General features: G+C 35.3%; 1 protein-coding gene across 6 annotated transcripts in view; it reads left to right on the top strand.

Moving 5' to 3' along the window:
• ADGRG2 (adhesion G protein-coupled receptor G2) overlaps positions 1-20390 on the top strand; it is a 61001-nt gene that overhangs the window by 36622 nt on the left and 3989 nt on the right. For all 6 annotated transcript variants that reach the window (XM_084505535.1, XM_084505534.1, XM_084505532.1 and 3 more), the window contains 18 exons: positions 349-422; positions 1546-1585; positions 1718-1752; positions 3143-3225; positions 3914-3974; positions 4475-5214; positions 5912-6110; positions 6404-6560; positions 9254-9403; positions 9626-9748; positions 10232-10277; positions 10387-10490; positions 10985-11109; positions 11979-12247; positions 13094-13193; positions 13501-13775; positions 16856-16957; positions 17681-17833. In XM_084505535.1, coding sequence (XP_084361661.1) covers positions 349-422; positions 1546-1585; positions 1718-1752; positions 3143-3225; positions 3914-3974; positions 4475-5214; positions 5912-6110; positions 6404-6560; positions 9254-9403; positions 9626-9748; positions 10232-10277; positions 10387-10490; positions 10985-11109; positions 11979-12247; positions 13094-13193; positions 13501-13775; positions 16856-16957; positions 17681-17833 — 2836 coding nt within the window. The remainder of the gene's footprint in view (positions 1-348; positions 423-1545; positions 1586-1717; positions 1753-3142; positions 3226-3913; positions 3975-4474; positions 5215-5911; positions 6111-6403; positions 6561-9253; positions 9404-9625; positions 9749-10231; positions 10278-10386; positions 10491-10984; positions 11110-11978; positions 12248-13093; positions 13194-13500; positions 13776-16855; positions 16958-17680; positions 17834-20390) is intronic.

Here is a 20390-nt window from a genome sequence, read left to right as displayed (position 1 = left end):
CTGCAATATCATTGCAGTTAGAAAGTTTTTTTCCATGTCTGGCTTAAGATCTCTGTTGCAGACTGAGCCAGTTTCCTAGTTTTCCAACATAAGACAGTGTGAAATCACTATCCTGTTTCCTATATTTTTCACAAGTCAGATCATGTTATTAGGTCTATCCTGGATAAGCCAATTCCTTCAGTTGTGACAACAAAGTCATCATAAATATCTATTGAAGTGTATTCAGGAGAAAGAATGCTGCTTATCTTTGGAATTTCAGACTGTTAAAATGTGTGAAATAAACCTAAGTTTCTTTTAATGCTAAAAATCACTTGTTTTATTTAGTAGTGGAATCTTTGTTTCTAACAGATTAATAACGTAACCATCAACGATCAAGTTGCAAACTTAATTCCAATTTCAGCGCCAACTCTACAAGAGCTGAGGTAAGTAATTTTAAATAAAGATTGAAATCTTTGCAGTATTTGAAAAAGATGAAGCAAGCAACCCTTTCATGCGGTTAGCAGACTCTCTACTTTGCATCATTTCTGCACTTCAGAATTAAAAAACTTCAGGAATTGTGAACTGTTTTTCTTAATCATAAAATTCATATTGGTTAGAGTAGTCTTAGTTTTGTTTTAGTTACCACTGGAGTTTGTTTTAACAAACTTGCTGGTTTCGTTTTAGGTCCTTCAGTTTCCTTGGGGTTTAACAAGGCCTGAGTGCCTTGTTGTTTGTATGCTGATGATCTTAATAATAGTGATGACAATAATTCTTGAGGATGTGAACTATGGATTGTTCAGAATGCCAGTTTGGCTTTTGCTCTTCATGGATAAATGTCTGTCATAGTTTCAAGGATTTGGTCTGTCTCTTAGGAATTACTAAGTGAACTTTTATGGCTGTAGGTTTTATTGATTCATGGAGTCATATCTGTGTTTTTTTTAGTTTTGTATAACTTCTTCCTTCACAACCTTTCTGAGATGTGCTCTTTCCTCTTTCCACAAGCACCAAAGCTTTTGCCTAGGTTGTGTCCCCAGCCATAGTTCTGCTTACCTTTCTCTTTCTGACACATTTCATATTCATACTGCTCTCCAGAGAGGTTTGAATGTCTGTGTTTACTGCTATTCCCAACCTCCCTCTGAAAATCAAATAGAAACAGTTGGCCAGCAGGTCTTGTTTTTGAAGAAACATGTATCTCCTACTCATTTTCCTTTTGTGGCTTTGAGTATAAGTTTAGAATTCTGTTCTTAATGCTTGCTTGCCAAAAGGCAACATTAAGATTTATCTTTTGCTCTTTTAAGTAAGCTTTAAATAAGTGGATTGTTGTTAAAATATGTGATGACAGAGGTTTAAATTTAGTGTGTCAAGTGACTAACAAAAGGCAACTATTGACAAGTTCAGTCCTTTGAAAAGAGCTTTTGCAATACTAGAACCGGCATAGTTTTAAAAAGTCAGCAATCAACTGGATTTTTTTCCTTGGCAATTGCTTGTTTTTTTCATAATACTGCTCTAATTGTCTTTAGAAACATAATGAGAAATCTTCCTTGACTGTCACTTTTTATTTTAAAGAATTTCAGAGTTCAACAAAACCTTGCAAGAATTAAGTGAGGTAAGATGACTAATTGTTGTTACTATTTAGAAAACTTTTTTCAACTTATTTCTGATAATGTCATTATCTAAGTGTAAGTCCTGCTTTCTCCTGACAAAACAATGTTATCCTTTTCTTCCCTTGTTGTTACAGTCCTCTGTTATGGAATGCAGTGCAGAAAACCAGAGGTTTGTTGTTAATTTTTTTTTTTTTTTAAGTTTTGTATTTAAGAGCTCATATATTGTCTGTGATATGAATGGCTATGTAACAGGAGAAAAGCTATCAAGGAAGTTAAGTCTGAGAAACAGGCTGGAGAAATACATGCAGGCTAACAAGGAAAGAAATTCTGATCCTGTTAATCTCCTAGCATTAGTGATTTATTTTACATACATAAATATTTTTAACCGAACTGATTTAATTAATCTGGTGAATTTGAATTTGGAATACAGCCTTGCCTGCTGTAGTTCTCCTGCATCATCACATTAGCAGAGTCACACAGCAGCTTAGCCACTAAGGCTGTGAGATTCAGGATCACCAAACTGCCAGAGCTTGTGAATGCAATTCTGCAATGCAGTGTTTCTGAGGTAATTGCTTAAGTGTTTCAGATTAGGAAATCGATCATACTCAGGATAGGGAAAGCCTGAGAAGGTAAGCTAGTTCAGAGTCGTGAAGCCATGGAGTACCAGAATGACAAGGCTGCTCCACAGCAGGTGATCCTCGAAACCCTGAAATGTAGATCATGTCTCTCAACTTAACTGCTATGCACAGCTAAACTGATGGTACTTTAAACAGATCAGATTGGAAACGCTACATTCTAAAACAAAATCTGAAACTTCATTTCCCCAGATACTTGAGTTTTGGGGTTTATCTTCCTGGTTTAGAATGAAGCAAAAGTCCAAAACCCCACAATAACAATGGACAGAAAGTCAGATCACACCTTCATGTCATCTATTGGCAGTAGTTAGGGTACTCTTCATTCTTGTGAGCTGGAAAGAAGTTTTGTTATCATTTATATGTTGTCTTTTCATTCACCTGTGTGTTTGGTTTTGCCTAATATTAAGAATACTGACTGTATGGTTGCTAGTTTATACAGAGTGTCATGTCATCAAACATAATTGTAAAAAGCTAGTTCTGTGCTTGAGTCATTTAAGCTCCCTCTAAAGTCGTGAGAGAGAACACTAGATTTTTCCCCGGGGTGATGGAGATTTTGTATACACTAACATAGCGATCCAGGACACTTGCTTGTTCCTCTCTGGGGTTTCTCTACAGTAAAAATGGAGATTGTTATTATCTTTACAAAATTACCAACTGTTTAAAGGCTAGCATTGGTTAGGGAGGATCCCATTTAAGGATCAACAGTGTCTGTAGAGAAAACAGAAAATAAGCTGCCACAAACTGATATATTATTCTTCTTTTTAACTTGATGAAGTGTTTTAAATACATTGGAAATATCCTCATGTTTGAAAAAGCCTAGGAAAAAAGTGCTTTCTCTGACTTGGTATTTGTCATTAATTTCATGCATTGTAAAGACAAGGCGTATCTGTTTCTTGAGTCTAAGGCTTTTTCTTCTCATTATAGTATACACTGCAATTTCATATTAAAGCTGGCTAAGAAAGAGAATATAAGCAGTTTAAGAGACAGAGCAGAAGTAAGCAAAATTGGTAAGTTGTGCTTTAAATACAGTCTCATCACAGTTACCCTTTCAGATGTTTTTACAGATGTTATGTTTTTACAGGTGACCTCCAAGTAGATAAGAGAGAAATCTTACTCAATTTTAAATAAAAATATATTTTTGTTGAACAATGTAAATGCACCAAAAATGCAGCCTTTCTGATTTTTGGGTGGGGAGAGGGAGATATGTATATGTTTAAAAAAATGTTACATAAAATTGCTGCATACATCAATAGAGCAGATTTTGAAAGGGTTAGCTGAAACATAGCTTGAGAACACAAATGTATTTCTGAATTGGTGGCCTGAATTGACAAGTTTATAATGTAGACAAGTTCTCTGAGTGATATTGTGATAGTATGGAGTGGTGGCTCATACCATTTGTCTCTTTGTTTAAAAGCATGTACCTTTGCATTCTAGTTCGTTTACCATACTAAAAAGAGAAATCTGTGCTTCTTGGGCACTGAGCAAAAATCTGGGGGCATTTATTTTGGCATATCAAGATCAGTCTTGCAAATGTCATTTCAGAAGAAAATCAAAACCAATTAGACAAGATGCATTATTGTTTAAAAAAAAAAAAAGTAAAGCATACACTTACATGTATTTGAATACCTTACTTAATGGTATTAGCAATTTTTATGCTTCAGGACAAACTAAGTTAATGCTTCTTTGTCATCTCAGAACAGTGCTGCTGCTCATCACTGAAGTATTGTTCCTTGACTGCTGAAGAATTAAAAATGTAGTAAGTATAAATACAAAAAGGTTGACATTCTTATTTCCTAATCTTTGTAACACATAAGTAGAGTGATCTTACATGGTGTGGTAGAATAGGTAGGAAGGACTCTATAAACACAAACTGAAAGACATCTTCCTGTATAGCTCCCTCCCTCCCTTCCTTCCTTCCTTCCTCCTTTTTTTTTTTTTCTTCTCCCTGACGCAGGTAACTTTTTTTGTGTGTTCAGAATCAGGTCACCTCCAAAGCAGACAACCAATGGCACAGTAATATTTATGGATTTGCTAGTTAACAACTACAGCAAAATAGAATGCATGAACCCTCAAAATGCTACAAAATTAGTATTTGTCACTAGAGCAGGGGGTACCTGATCTGATAAATTTTAAAATATGCACTATTAATAGTATGTCCATATCATTCGTATAGATTCTTCTAACTCGTTTTCTGTAAAATATAAATAATGTTACATTTAACATGCATTTCTGTGCTTTTTTTTTTTTTTTTTACAGTACTATAGAAGTGCCACCTCATCCCATATGGATTCCTTTCCTTCATTCTTCTTCTCCCCCTAAAAAGACTGCAGTTCCTTCCTTCAAATCTAATACTTTTCTTTCCCCCACTGTGCTTTCTGTAAAACAAAACCCCACAGTTAGACCACTGATCCCACCATTCACGGAAATTTCTTTTTCTGAAACTCTCTCCACAACTCCTCTATCTGAGACTTCTGCCACATCTACTACTGCAGCTTCATCTTCTACCACTGATACCACTACACTTTCTACTTCTGAGTCCCCTGCTCAACCTACTGGGCCAACTTTTCCTTCTATAGCTTCTAATAAATCTCTCACTACAGCTCTGTCTTCCACAACTGCAACAAAATCTGTTGCTAATGTTGCTCTCTCAATTAAATCTGATGCTACATATCTTAGCAAGCCTATCACAATTATTTCTCCTGCTGTAGGTTTCACTAAACCTACTGCAGTTTCCTCTTCTGAGCTTCCCCCCAGACCTCCAATAGCATTTCCACCTACTGAGACTACCACCAAATCTGTTGCACAAATTCCTCTTGCTACAGATTCAACTCAACCTACTACTGGTAACAAAAACATTACTTCAGCACCTACTCTTCCTTTTACTCCTTTTACAATAACTTTGGCCCCTACTGTTAGTCCTGTCAAACATTCTGTCTCAGCGTTTCATCCTCATTCTACTGCTGATGGCCATGGTAGCCTGACTAATGGAAGCACAGGTAAATATGACAGATAAAAATACATATTTTTAACTTGAATGCTGTATACTGAATTTGCTTTTAAAATTTATTAACAAGATTTTAGTTATGTATCTGAGCTATCACCTTCCAAATACTGTGACAAGCCTGACACAACTTTCAAAAGCAGTGTACTCATTTTAGAACATGTTCTGATGCCTCTGGCCATGACGAGTGCTACCTCACTATACAATTTTTTGGTAACTGTGGTAGTTAAGTACTGTGTGCTAAGCTCCCAACAGGTATATTTGGCAGAAAAATTAAAGTCACAGAGACAGTTAGGTAATTTTATTTTGCCAAATCAGTATTTAAAATACTGAAAATCAAAGTTTGATTTTCCTTAAAATATTCTAATGTATTAGGAATATTTTTACTGACTATGTATTTTCCCATGAAGATTTCTCATGAGAGGACCTTTATAATAATAATTAAAAAAAAAAAAAAATGGAGTCAACAGTGGCCCCTTAAAACCTTGCTCTATGTTTTCCTGAGACTTAAAATATTGCTATCTGCAAAGTCATAGGGAGAAAAAATCATTCTCTTTCCTGTAACATGCTAATAAACCTTACATTTGTGGTAAGGTTTTTCATTCAAGAGAACTGCTTAATTTTTCTGGTTCTCAGGGCTTACTTGATTTGTTGAACACAATACTTATAAATGCACAACTCTTTTGTTGCAGGAAAGATACTGTCAGCTACTACGTACATAACTTCCATATATACCACCATTGATGTCACCACAGCTGAGCAAATTGTGTCCAAAATAGAAGATGATCTAGCAGCCGGAAAAGTAGAGCCAAATTACGTAGAAAGAATGGTTAGTGAGGTTAGCAAAGTCCTGACTGCTTCTCAACAATTACCATCCCAAATTTCTAACAGGTAGGTCATCCTGGCAATAGATTAAAGGTATGTTGTATTGACTGTCTTGGTAAATTACCTTTAGCAAGTTTCATTTTTTCAGAATCATAATCCAAAAGAATGTTACTTGTTCTTTAGTGTACTTGTATGGAAAGGGAAAACAGCACACCTTTTGTGTTGAAACCACAATAAGTCAGCAGAGTAAACCATATTTTATACTGTGCTTGGATAGATTGCTGCTCCACAGCCACAGCTTGCCTGAGAACTTTAAGGGTATGTGCTTGGTAGTACTGAGTATCTCTTTTCCTTAACAGAATTATAAAACTAGTGGATTACATGGGCTTAAAACTGAACTTTTCAACAACGTCTGCTGATTTTTCCTCCCCATCCTTGGCTCTGGCAGTTGTCAAAACCAATAGCATCCGCTCCAACCAAATGTCTTTTTCTGTCCAGGATTCATCCAATCTCCAGGTAGAACACTGATAACTCTAAATTTTATGAAGTTTTAAATGTTAATGTTATTTATGTTTTAATGTTTATATGTAAAACATATTTTTTTTCAGGATCTTTTGTTCATGTTATTTTCAGAGAAAAAGACTTTCCTTTTTGCAGCCTTTCAGAGTTTTTCCTTTTGTTTTCTATTATGAAGTAAATAAGCAACACAGTTAGCAGAAACTGGCATTCAGCTAATAAGCTGTTACAGGGTAACGCCAGAACACCAGAATGGATAGACTGCTTGGTTGAATAATTTTGCCTCAAGAACCCTGAATCATGAGTCATTTAATTACCCTCCCTGACAGTGCTGAAATTTGTCAAGGAGTGTTGCCAGATGGCTTCATATATTAGAAGGAAATTAATTGCAGGAAACTGCAGGTGCCAGGAAAGAACTATTATGTTGCTTGTATAATAACATTCTTATATTTGTCGCTCATAACTAGTTGGTCTTGCCAAGAAAAAAGTGCTTAGAAAGTTTGGATCCAGTTTGTCTCACTCAAAACCTCCCCTCCTGGTTGAGGAAATTCTAATTTGGACAATACCACCAGTTCTTGGAGGCTTCAGTGAGAAGAGATGGAAAGTTCTGGACAGATACTGGCACATTCTGTCCTCTTGGAGAAGGAGACAGATTAAGCTAGCATGAACCATTAGTAGTACTGGAACTGTTCTATGATACTGAAAAATTGAAAATTATATGGTATGGTAACATTTGAGTTATTTTCTGTTTTCCTAGCAATATGTAGTGCATGAGTCTAAGATGACTCTTGGAGGTGGTAGTGCTGAAAAACAGATAATTGCTAAGTAATGGTCTTCTGGAAATCTGATGGCACTGGCAATGAAATAAAGAGAATCATCAGCGAATATCATCTAGTTCAAAACAGAGCAATGGGAATGCTTTAGTAGAATTTATTTGGGATTTCATCGGTGGCTGTCTAAACCAGTGGTCTCCAAAGTGGAGAGGGGTGCACAGAATCCATTGTGGAGCAGGAAGAAAATATTTTTCTGCCATTAATAAATGAAACTTTTATATATATATAATTATTATTTAATCTTTATCTCATCCTTTTTTGATTTCTATTTTTGTGTATGTTTTACAATGCACATAATAAATTAGTGGAGTAGTACATGTATGTAATGTATACATAAGAACATATATGTCTTGGGGTGGATACTCCAAAAAATGTGCAGTCAGAAGAAGTTTGGAAACCACTGGTCTAAACAGAAGAGTTAAACGATATTGGTAGGTCACTGAGGAGTGCTCATCTTGTTGTTTCTGTTACAAACATTGTTTGAAAACACAGATAATTTCTCTCTTCAGTTCTGCTACTGTTTCACATCTCCTGTGAACTCTGAGATATTTCTATGTAAGATGACTAATGTGCTACAAGAAACACAAATTTAACTTCAGAAATTCTTTCAAGAAAAAAATAGAGTTTTTGTAATAAACAAAGCTCTTTGTCATATAAATGCAGCACAGAAAACTGGGGGACAGTTCAGATATTCTTTTACCATGCTAGATCATTTAGCTCTTGAGATACCTGAACTGTGGTTTATCCAGATTATTTTTGCCATTTCTAGCAGATGAACATGAATTTAGGTTTTATAGCTCTAGGTTCCACTTAACACTTTACTTAAAAACTTGGAGTTTTCTTGATTCATTTTTAAAAGGTTCAATCTTAATTGCAATTATAATCCCTGAGCAGAGGCACTAGTGAAGTCTGCCTGTGGGTTTGTTCTTTGCTCCTGTACTAGCACAAAAATCTCGCTTCTCTCACTTCAGGACCCTTAGTTCTCCTATACTTTTCCTTTGCATTCATTATCCTGATTCTTCATTTAGATTCCAGACGTCTTCTCTCCCTACCTTGTAACCACATTAGCTGGCAGAGTCCCTTTATGGTACCACCCTTCTCTTTGCTGCCTGATAATCTCATTTCTTTCCTATTGCTTGCTTCTTCCATGTCTCTGGCCTACTTTTGCTGGGCCTTCTGGTTGGGCAAGAGGCAGTACTTTCTGGGGTCATTCTGTAGCTCTACATATGGTGATAGATCAATCAGGAATTCCAACAAAGAATGGAGGAGGCTTACCTCAAGGAATAGTAGGATTCTTTTCTTATTGGCAGCCACAGCTTAAAAATCTGCTTATCTGCCTTTCTTCTTTCAAGTTTAGTTGAAAGTAGCCAAGGAATTAAAAATGGTCAGGGCAGGTTTAATGTAGAAATAGGTAGGTACCGTGAATATAAAAACCCTAAATTTTGTAGTAAATAATCTACAAATTATATACCTTTTTCACATGGGGTATAAAAATTCTTTGTTTTGCAGGTTTCTGTGCTGTGAAATGTTAATCACCCTACACAGTTACATAGACCTAGCCAGACTGTTGCTTATCATTGTTTTCAATTCAATATTACCCACCACAGTGAAGTTCTGCCCCTGTACAAAAATGGGTAAAGACAGAGTATTTTCAAAGATAGGCAGAGCTGAAATAAGTTGCACTATTTTCAGGCCTGCAGATACTATTTGTTCCTTGGCACATGAGAGGAATGAGAGACAGGAATGAGTTCCTGGCAGTCCTTAGATACGTATTTCAAAGTTCTAAACTGAAAATAAGGTATAATTTATTTTTTTCTTTAGTGACAGAAATCAAGTGTAATCTGCGCATTTATTTTTCAGATCTCTCTTGGCATTAATACACTTCAAGACTTAAATAATCTTGGATCAATTACACTTCCTTCATCATTGCTGACAAATTTACCTCCCGAAGAGCTGGGCTTGGCTTCTAGAATTATATTCAATTTCTTTAAAAAGACTGCTGTGTTCCAGGTATCTTTTTAATCCTTTCTTTGTTCATAAGGGTTTTAAACTCAAGACTAGAGCAAAATCAAATATGGACTTTTTTCCCACAAAACACATTTTAATACTTCCCGATTTAAAAAGTAATTATTTTTGTTGAATACTCACTCCACATAATACCTGAACTTGTGTGTGCTGTACTCTGCATCATTTTCTTTGATTTTAAAATTTGATTACTTTTTGTCATTCCAGGATCCGTCTTTGAAGAATGCATCTTTAATCAGCAATGTTATATCATCAAGTGTTGCTAACCTCACAATTAAAAACTTAAAGGCAAATGTTACTGTCACTTTACAGAATATCAGACCTAATCAGGTATGACTTATGTTTTGGCAGACAAAGTGTAGTTTTATTGCCTCTACTGGAGTTGTTGTAGAAGAAATACTGTACCAAAAATTCAGATCAGTTGGTTCTGCTTTAATAGTGTGCACAATTCGTTTCTAACTAGACCTGCAAAGTCACTCATCTTTGCTTATTTATCATTGGTATTAATTTTTATTCTCTAATTTGATGTAATTTTGCTCTATCACTCATCCAAGAAGTTTTATCCTTTCTACCTATGCTTGAGTTTTATTCTTCAAAGCATAAACCTATAAAAAAAAAAAATATATATATATATAAGCCCAACAGATAAAAGCCTGACAGTGGGGGTTGCTAGGGAGATACTGCAATGACATTGACACTTAAATTAATTTTGCATTCATGTAAAAGAAGTATATATTTATCATTAACTCACAGTCTAGTAAAACATCTTTTTTTTTCTTTTTTTTTTTTTTTTTTTTTTAAACTCACAAACAGGATAATTCAACAGTTAGATGTGTTTTTTGGGACTTCAATAAAAATGGTGAGTACTTGATATCACCCAAGATAATCATGTTGCTTTAGGTATGCTAACTCATGTTAATAATATAAAGACATGCTTTAACGAATAACAAAGCTCTTTTCTTTAACAGGTGGACATGGAGGCTGGTCGTATGAAGGTTGCATTGTTAAAGAAAGTAGAGTAAATGAAACAGTCTGTTCATGCAACCACCTCACAAGCTTTGCAGTTTTGATGGTAAGCATTTCAAAAATTATAGTCTTACCCTGATGCAAGAAAATGTTAAAGCATGTGTCATATTCAGCAAGTGAGAATTCAGGGAGCACATACCATCTATTAAATACTAATCAGGTTCTATTCACTTCAGTGTTAGTATGTAGAGCAATAAAATTAGTGATGTACTTAAGCTGCTTGTTGAACTGGGGCCCATGAGATCCACTGAAGTCAAAATTGCTTAAGTGCTTATTAAACCACACCTTATATATTTAGACGGTTGTTTTTTCTGTAGAAAAGGGAAATTAGTATAAATCAAATTTAAAACAGTGTTTTAACCAGATGGGATTTCTCAGTTAGATTGACATTTCTGTCAATTTCATTAACCTTTAAAAAGTTCTTTTTATTTAAAGAAATGTATTTTTAGTGCAGGAGGGAAGGTATTTTTTTGTTGTTATGTGCTTTTTTATTTAATAAGTATACTCTCTGAAATTAACTTCTGTTTGTTTCCATTTTAGAACTTATATGGAAATACTCCTTTAAGTCCCACACAAGAATTGGTACTGACTTTTATATCCTATATAGGCTGTGGCCTCTCTGCAATTTTTCTTTCTATCACTCTTGTGACCTACATAGCCTTCGAGTAAGTACCTGTTCAACAAAGCCCCATTATTCTTCAATGATGATAGCTTTTAATCTCCACTGCAAAGTCCTTTCCAGTAGTTATAGATTCTGTCTCAGTTAATAATGTACAAATTTGGAAGGGGTTGATTCAGTCTTGCTCAAGGGTTAATCTTATAGACAAGTGAATTAGTCATGAGGATTTATGCAGTAAGAAGTGATGAAGTAACACTTTAAAGTGTTTTACAGTATATTATAGAAGAAGAGTGAAGGAATGTGTTTAAGATAGAACATACAGAGAGTATTTCTGAATAATAGCATTTTGAAATCATTTATATTCTCTAATGAAATGCAATTATGGCATACCAACTTTTTTTTTTTTGGAACATTTTCTTAAGATGACCGAGGCTTAACTATTAAATCCTCTACAGTATGTTTTGGAAATCCTTCCAGAAACAATTTGGCACACGTTTACTCTATCCTATCATTAAGGAATTATTTGGCTCTGTCACAGTTTTAGAAGCCCAGTCGAAAGCCTAATTTAGAGTAGCATTAAAGAACAGTCACATTTTGTTTTTTGGAAGTACTCCAAAAAGGAGAAGCCCAACATACAATGTAAAAAAAATTATGGTACTGATACCTAGGAATCCAAGCTGGTGTTCGTATTTATGTAATCTTAATATAACAAACTTTATGCATATGGACCATTAATTTGGAAATGTTTTATAAAACACTGTATAAATGTATAAATGCAATATAAGAATCATTATATATGAATGAAAATACAAAAATACATTTTTTCTTCGCATTTGTGCACTGACAAATACAAGAGAGAAAGTAAGCCAGGGATCCAAGGACAACTGACGTCATCTCACTAATTTTGCTTTTTAGGAAAATCCGGAGAGACTACCCCTCCAAAATCTTAATCCAGCTATGTGCTGCATTACTTCTACTCAACCTAGTTTTCCTCCTTGACTCATGGATTGCATTGTATAATACACAAGGCCTATGTATTGCAGTTGCTGTATTTCTTCACTATTTCCTCTTGGTTTCCTTCACCTGGATGGGCCTAGAAGCTTTCCACATGTATCTTGCCCTCGTGAAAGTCTTTAATACCTATGTACGGAAGTACATTCTTAAATTTTGCATTGTTGGTTGGGGTATGTATGTATTTATTTATTTATTTTGGATGCTAAATAGATGCATCATCTTACCAAGTATCTCAGTGAATGTAACACAGTTCAGAAGTGCAAATGAAGCAGTCATTAAATGCTATGACCTGTATGTGATGAAGTATTCATTATCAGTAAATCTGATTGTATGAATTCCAAATTCATATTCACATTTGAGATAGTGAACTTCTCCTTAAGTGCAGATTTTTTCAGATCATAAAGTGAAAAACTTAGGCTGCCTCAATGCAAATGAATAATGGATTTTACTTGTGCAAATATAATAGAACCAATTTTTAATGTACTCACTTCCATTTCCATTTACTAGACAGACAGCATCAGTTCTGTTTTTAAAATAAATGACATTATATATATACATTACATTCTTGGAACAGCACTGTTTATAACAAAAAGTGTCAAAATAGATATAAGTGGTTAAAGGACAGAGATTCTAGACCTCATTATTCTCTCTGATCATTTGACTAAACACAATTGAAGGCACTAAAATCAATATGGTGGTTTTCTTTGAACAGGCATAAGAAAGAAAATTGCATATGCTGTATTTGATGTCTTAAATCAGTTTGATGTGATACTGTTTGTTGCTTAATTGAGAAAGATTTGGAGTTAGCTGCAGAGAACTCTTGTTTCTTTCCAAATCGTGCTCTTGTTTGAATGCCCCAGTTTTTATTATTATTTTTTTCAGACAGCTAGTATACAACATAATTCAAGAGGCAAATTTCAGAATGTAGACTTCACTGAAAAATGTAGTAATTTCAAATTATCATAGTACTGTCTTTGTCAAGATTTTCACTTACATGTTTTCTCATAATATTCTAGGGTTACCAGCAGTAGTTGTGGCCATTGTGTTGGCAGTATCACCAGATAATTATGGATTTGTATCCACTGGAAAAGTTTTGAAAACCAGACCTGATGAATTGTAAGTTGCAAGAAGGCACTTTTTTTGTGGGGTTAAGGTCCTACCAAATTCGTTTTCTTCAAAGTAAAGGTGGGGGAGGAAAGGAAGCAATGAGAGAGCTTTGAAATGTTATGGCTCTACAGCATTTTGTGTGCTTCGTGGTATCTACCTACATTAATGCCCTTACCCTTTGGCAAAAACATACAGGTTTTTAAAAAAGAGGCAAAAATGGTTTGTATTTACAACAAAGCATGGCTTTATCTCATACTTTTTTTTACTTAATGTCTTTTTCTGGTAGTAGCTGACAAACTTTATTTTTGTTTTCTAGCTGCTGGATTAAAAATAGAATTGTCTTCTATATTACTGCTGTGGGATACTTTAGTGTGATATTCCTAATCAATATCAGCATGTTCATTGTTGTGCTGATTCAGCTCTGTCGCATTAAAAAGAAAAAACAACTTGGTGCTCAAAGAAAAACAAGTATTCAAGACCTCAGGAGTGTTGCTGGCCTCACGTTCTTGTTGGGAATTACTTGGGGATTTGCTTTCTTCACAGTAAATGATGTGTTTACTTACCTCTTTACCATTTTTAACACGTTGCAAGGTAAGTCCATGTTTTGTGTGTCAGCCCACTGCCTACGCTATAATGAAAAAAACATTTGAAAATGGCATTTTCTTGATTCAGCAGCAAAAATGTAATTTTGATACATTCTTTAAGATGTTACTTAAATTTGATATGATACTGCTTTACTCTAATCTTATGTTACTGTTATGTTACCATAAGGTGCAGAAAAGCTATCTACTAATGATATGTATAATATATTTATACCTATAACTGTTAGAATTTAAATGTGTGCAAACCAGACACCGCTGGAAGTGACTGTCTTTCTCTAGTTAATATATTACTTGTAAATACTCAGTTACTGTAAGTACTCACATAATAATGCAATTAAGGTAGTGAAAACTGTGTTATTTCTCTGCTTACCTCTAAGCCAGAGGGGTGAGGGGTGACATTCATCAAAGGGCCATTGAGACAGGCAAGGCTGCAACACATAAAGTTAGTGGTCCAACTCCAGAGCATAGCCTTAATACATAGAAGGCATGCAGCTTTGCAGAGGCCAGGATGCTACTGGATATATCCAAAAGCAGACTTCAGAAGCTTCAAAAGCTTTCATACAAACGTGAGGTACCGTAGTTGCGTACAGTTGTCTGGATGTGCCTGAATTATCCTGTTGCACTTTGGATACAAACTTCTGCTTAAATGGCATTTTAGGTGACTAGCTGAATCATTTTCCAAAGAGGCTAAAGCAATTAAAATTGCAATTCAGTGTATGTACCACTCCCCTATTTAGTATGGGACACAGCTTAAATGGTTCCCTGGCCTGTGGGTGCATAGAGATTGTGACAGTGGATTTGCAGGATTCCATAGTACACAAGGACATGGAGGCTTTATTTCATACATTTGTTTACTTTAATACAGATTAACATAAATCACCTCTAGCAAGTGTAGCTATGATTAATGAAGTATATATCAAGCTATTACGGAAAAGCATTATACATATATATATATATATATATATGTATGTATTTAGCTGCAATCAGTAGCAGCAAGTGTATCAAAAGAGAGGTTACTACAGGTTACTACAAACTTAGCACTAGTAAAGTAGTGAGTATGTTCACAGTTAGTTCCATATATGCATGCATACATATATATACACATATATATTCAAAATGTTACCTGTACCAACTGCTCAGCAAACTGATCCCAGAAGCAGGACTGATCCCAGAAGTGACAACAGACAGAGTTTCACTTTGAAGATGATCTTCATCGTGGAGTTTGGAGTCAGCCAGGTGTCCCCAGCAAGTAAATCTTGTAGGAAAAGTCTGTGCACAGCAAGTTCTCAGAGAGAAAAATTCCATTTTGCATGAAAAACAAGTCATTTTTATATCACAGTGACATAAGAGGGTGTAGTTTCTATTCTTCCAGACACAATTTTACTTTTCCCAGACTGCTTGGCTTCTTTTGAATAAAACAGCCAGTAGCAGTTGCCGATTCCAACCTTCTCAGGGTGTTTTACCTTCATTCCACAGCATTTTTCAACCTTTCCAGATAATTTGCAGTTACAGTTCCTTGGTTTTACTGTTATTATTAATATCTGCAGGATGTCTCTGGTTCTTAGTTACCCAGCTGACCTTCAAAGAGGCCAGCTGCACTTCTCTAGGATGCTTCTGGTTCACAGGTCTAGTTCTCAAGCCAGTAGTTCTCAGGCTGGCAGACATGTTCTGTCGATATTTTAGCAGACATTTTCTGTCAGTATTTTCCTCATAGTCAGGTTGCCTTTATGGCTGCTCCCATCAGTATCTTGATTTTTGTTACCATATTATTTGGTTAACAGGGGTGTTGAACCCTTACATTCACAAGTCTCACATGAAACCATGGAACCAACTCAGGACTGTAGCTTCTGTATGGTAAAACTGCTCTGCTATGTGAGGCTAAATTCCACATGTACTCAGTTTTAACTTAGATGCTAGACAAATCCTGATATTAAAACTAATATAGGATGTATAAATTGCGTTGACTTTGAACTTATGCCAGTGCTTCAAAACTGAATTTGAAAGTGGTATTAGAACCATGAGTAGAGCAAGATGTAGTTACACTCAAATATTCATCCTGAAAGCCAAAGTTAAGAAGTTATTTAAGCTACCAAAGATGTAAGTAACCTCTCCTAGAAGGAATTTGTGTGTTTAACTGACCTTAAAAGTAGAGTGAACATAACATACTTGTAAGTCTGTGCCAGCCTGAACATTTAGTTTTCTTTCTTGTTCTTTTCCATTCATTATAAACCTAATGTTGTCAAGGACACGTTGAAGCTGTAAAACTGTACAAAGACCAAGTGCTACTCTTCCTTAAGATGGAAGGGAGGACATGTATTAGCAGGGAGAGTTAGGTTGCATTGTGTGTCAGTAGAAGTGAATGCGAAGCAAGTGATGTCTGTAATGCAAGGCTGTCAAGAGATAGGGATGAGCCCAGTCCCCTCTAGAAAATATTTGGCTTTAAGTTGTGGTAAAGGGGGTACTGTTTCTTAATATTTTAGGTATGAGGTATTTTCTTTATGATTCTCTAAATGACATAGCTCTGATTTTGTGTCCAATTAATAGTTCCTTGAATTTGTGGAAAGTTCAGTAATGGCGCTTCAGGAGCTAGGAATCCCAAACTTTTATTTATTTATTTATTTATTTATCTTTATTACTGGCTCTATTACAGTTGGTAGTAACAGGTCATCTGCTAATACAAGCAGTGGCAATGTCATGCCATTTGTTGAGAGCTGTGTAGACAGTCGTATCATGCCCGATGTTTGACATTGCTTTGAATTCTTTTCCAAAAGTTCTAAGTAAATTTCAGAATCCGCAGAAATTTTCCCTTCCTATTTGAAAGTAGAAACTTCATGCACTTTGTGGGATTTGGTTATATTTGTTCTTCTTGCATTTGTGTATCCTTTGATGATGAAAGGATGTGAATCCTTTCATCTACGTTCAATGGAAAAGTATTCTCCAGCATTCAGAGTTCTCGACTTTTTCACCAAAGAAAGGTGTCGTCCCTTTTGATTAGAAATCAAAAACAAATGAAGGAAAAACAAAACACTGTTTATTAAGAAGTAGTAAAAGTCAATCATTGCTTTGCAGGATTCTTCATTTTTATCTTCTATTGTGTAACAAAGGAAAATGTCCGTAAACAGTGGAGAAGATACCTTTGTTGTGGGAAATTCAGGCTGGCTGAAAACTCTGGTAAATATTTATTTATTTATTTATTTATTTATTTATTTATTTATTTTACTTCTCAGTACTTATACTCAGTATTAAGTTCCTAGTATTTTGTGATATGCTAACACCTCTGAAATTACACTTTTTAAAGGTGGCAGTTGATGCAGTTCTTGCATGCTGTCGCATTAAGGTGTTAACTGCAGTTGATCACTTCCATCGCAGTGTATGGGCATGTCTTTGTAGAAGACTTTTGATCATCATTAGGAACCTGTAAGATTGGTTCTAGCTTCTATGTCAAATGTAGTTTTGCAAATTACTTCAACAAGAGCAAGGTGAAACATACTTTAAACCAAAAAATCTAAAAATAGGTCTATATTATTTTGTTGTTCAGTAGTTGACTTCTCATAAAGCTATATATATATATATATATACACACACTGTTTATACGCTTCAGCTTAGATGATCAATTGTACTTTAGTTGTTGGAAAATCCTGATCTGTCTGCAGTCACAAAACTGAGACAGTTGGCTTGTATTAAAAAGGGCCAAAGAGGAAAAAGGAACTACATACAAAAAATGTAAACATCAAGAATCATGACACTTGTTGGAGAATATTAATCTGTTTAGTATACCATGAGGAGGGTGGGTAAAGCCTTGCTTTTTATTTTAATTTAGATGCATTATTAACTATATTTTTATGTTTTGCTTGTCTCAGTTGCACAATTTTCTGTAACGTGTATCTGTTGTAGACTGGAGTAGAACTGCTACTAATGGTTTGAAGAAGCAGACTGTAAATCAAGGTGTATCCAGTTCTTCCAATTCCTTACAATCAAACAGTAACTCCACTAATTCTACAACACTGCTAATGAATAATGATTATTCAGTGCACGCAAATGGAAATGGTACGTATCGTCCAGTGCTATGCTCTTTCATACTGACTTAAAATGAAATGCTGAACAATTATTATTTATAAATATAGGGTCAGAATATTTCCTAATGTCTTCACAAATAACACCACACATCTATTTTAGGGGACTGTACACAAAGTTTTACAATACCAATTTATCCTACTCAGTAGGAACTATTGATTTACGTATGAAACGGTAGGTAATATTCCTCACAAGGCTATTATTTACCCAAAGCTGCTGTTAATACCTTTCTTGTCACTTGAAGATATGAAAATAAACTTCAAGAATGATTAAAAACAGTTCATATTTAATAACTTATAAAAAATAAACGTAGACAGAAGAAGAAATGTAGGATACTCCACGAAGATGTTTTGAGAGTATGAAAGAAGGGATGTAGGAGATAATATGAAGAACTCCTGCTAACATTAATGGAACACTCACATGGAAGCTGCTTATGAGAGGAGGAGAAAAGTGAGAGAAATGGAGAATGTAACCTGTAAAACCACCTCAGTGAATGAAGAGGTGGTTTCACTGTTGAAAGGGGTGCCTCACTGTTGGCTACAGAGTAAGTATTGAAGCCGAATTGCTCCATAATTCTTTATATTCACTGTGTTGAGGATACTTTTTGCTGATGGAAATATACCTTTGTTGCAGGAAACAGTTGTTCTGAAGTAAAATTATTTGTATGCCTAAGGTATTTTTCCCAAATGACCAAGAGTTGTGGCTAAGAAGTCATGGCATCAGCTAGATTGTTTAGTATGAAGTTGTAGGACATGCTCACAAAGGCTAGGTTGTCCTCATTTCCTGGCACATGGTGTCAGAAGAAAGCAGATGGTCAACTGGAAAACACTATAATCTCTCAGATGTACAGAGTAAAAACTATGGAATTCATACATGCTGCCCCCTTAACGTGTTATACTGTGCATTTGGATGTGTGAGCTGCATATTGTAAAGAAATCACAAGACTTCAGCAAATGTCATTTAGACATGCTCTCAATAGCTTTCCTTCCATGTTGAGTCTGTAAAATTAGTTCCTTTCTTTTTGCCATCCCTATGTAAAACCTGTGTTTGGAAACCACACAATGCAATAATTAACATACTTTCTATCTAACAGGCTAGTTGAGAGATAAGAATCCAGTAACTCTCACTGCCATCAAATACAAAGCAAGGCGATATTTTTAGTTAAAAGTAGTATCTTTTAAAACGAGAGAGATTTTCAGGTGCAAAAGCTTGCACATCTTGTAGCATATTGTCTAGCTACAATAGTTACTCTGATGAATGATACCTGCCCCTGCAACATTTGATGTGCTTATACACAGCTACAAATGCATTTTGGCTATTTTTCTCAACAGAAAGAAAGATAACAGAAATATTTTATAGAATTCAGGTTTTATAGCAACTGAGTGAGTGGTTCTGTTGTGGCTTTCCAGAACAAGTTGGTGTTGATTTGGGTAGTATTTTAGAACGAGATGCAAAGTTGATGGCCTAAATCATTGAGGGATGCCAATTTTATGTGACATGCCCCTGTTCTGTCCTAGTTTATTCACTTAATTAATTTTTCCAGTGTAAGAGTCTGCATGGCCTGAGCCAAAAGTATCTCAGACAAAGCAGCTGAAAGAATTTTGATATAACTTTGTATACACCCATGAACATAGATGTCTCAGATGACCCATCTCCTCTCCTCTTCCACTTTATTGTATGTTTTGAATGCTGTGAACCGTGTGCCACATCCTCCATTTATATCAGAAGGGTTTTATGAAACCTTGCCTGTATGATTTGATTGACTCTTCTGGGTCTGTAGGACTTCTACAAAAAGAGTCTAAATTTATGCTTGGATAGAGCTCATCTTCCTGACAAAGCTCTTTGAGACAATTCCTTACACTTAATCTTCTAAATATGGGGCAATTGTGTCTCAGAAGAGCTAGACAAATGCCTCCAGAAGGTAGTTAGTTGACCAGTGCTGGGTAGGAACACAGAACCTTCTAAAAAATCTGCTGTACCTGATTTTCCTGCTCTGACAGCTAGAACTGCAAAATAATATTGTAATACTTTTATTTTAAAAAATGAGCTTAAAAAAAAAAAAAGCAATTCTGGAAATTGAGACCTATGTCATAAATATACTAAGTTATAAACACTTAATGGCTTTGGCCCTACTATTTCCACAGAAATGCTAATCCAGATGCAGGATTGAATGATTTGCCATGGTATGTTTGGGTTGTCTATGCAGAATGTGGTTTTGATTGCCTGTGGGATTATGTAACTTCATCTTTTCATCACATATTAATATTTCCTCGTTTTCTGTTTTTCTGTTACAGATTTGCATGTTTGGGAAACTCCCAATAGGTATCACATGACTGAACCTGCAAATTGCCTCTCTGAGGAACAGAAACAACCTTTCTGAATTTGTTCATTGAATAGCCTGTTCTCCTCAGATTTTGCCCTAGCGTTAAGGCATGGCTGCTTAGAATACTGCTTCTAAAATAAATCACTGGCAGTTAGGCAGGGGGCTAAACCAGTATTTATGCTCAATTACAATGTCAGCAACTATGGT

This window comes from Aythya ferina, assembly GCF_964211825.1.
Source record: "Aythya ferina genome assembly, chromosome: 1".
NCBI lineage: Eukaryota > Metazoa > Chordata > Aves > Anseriformes > Anatidae > Aythya > Aythya ferina.
Note: the sequence above shows the minus strand (reverse complement) of the source record. Positions and strands in the feature narration are given on the sequence as shown.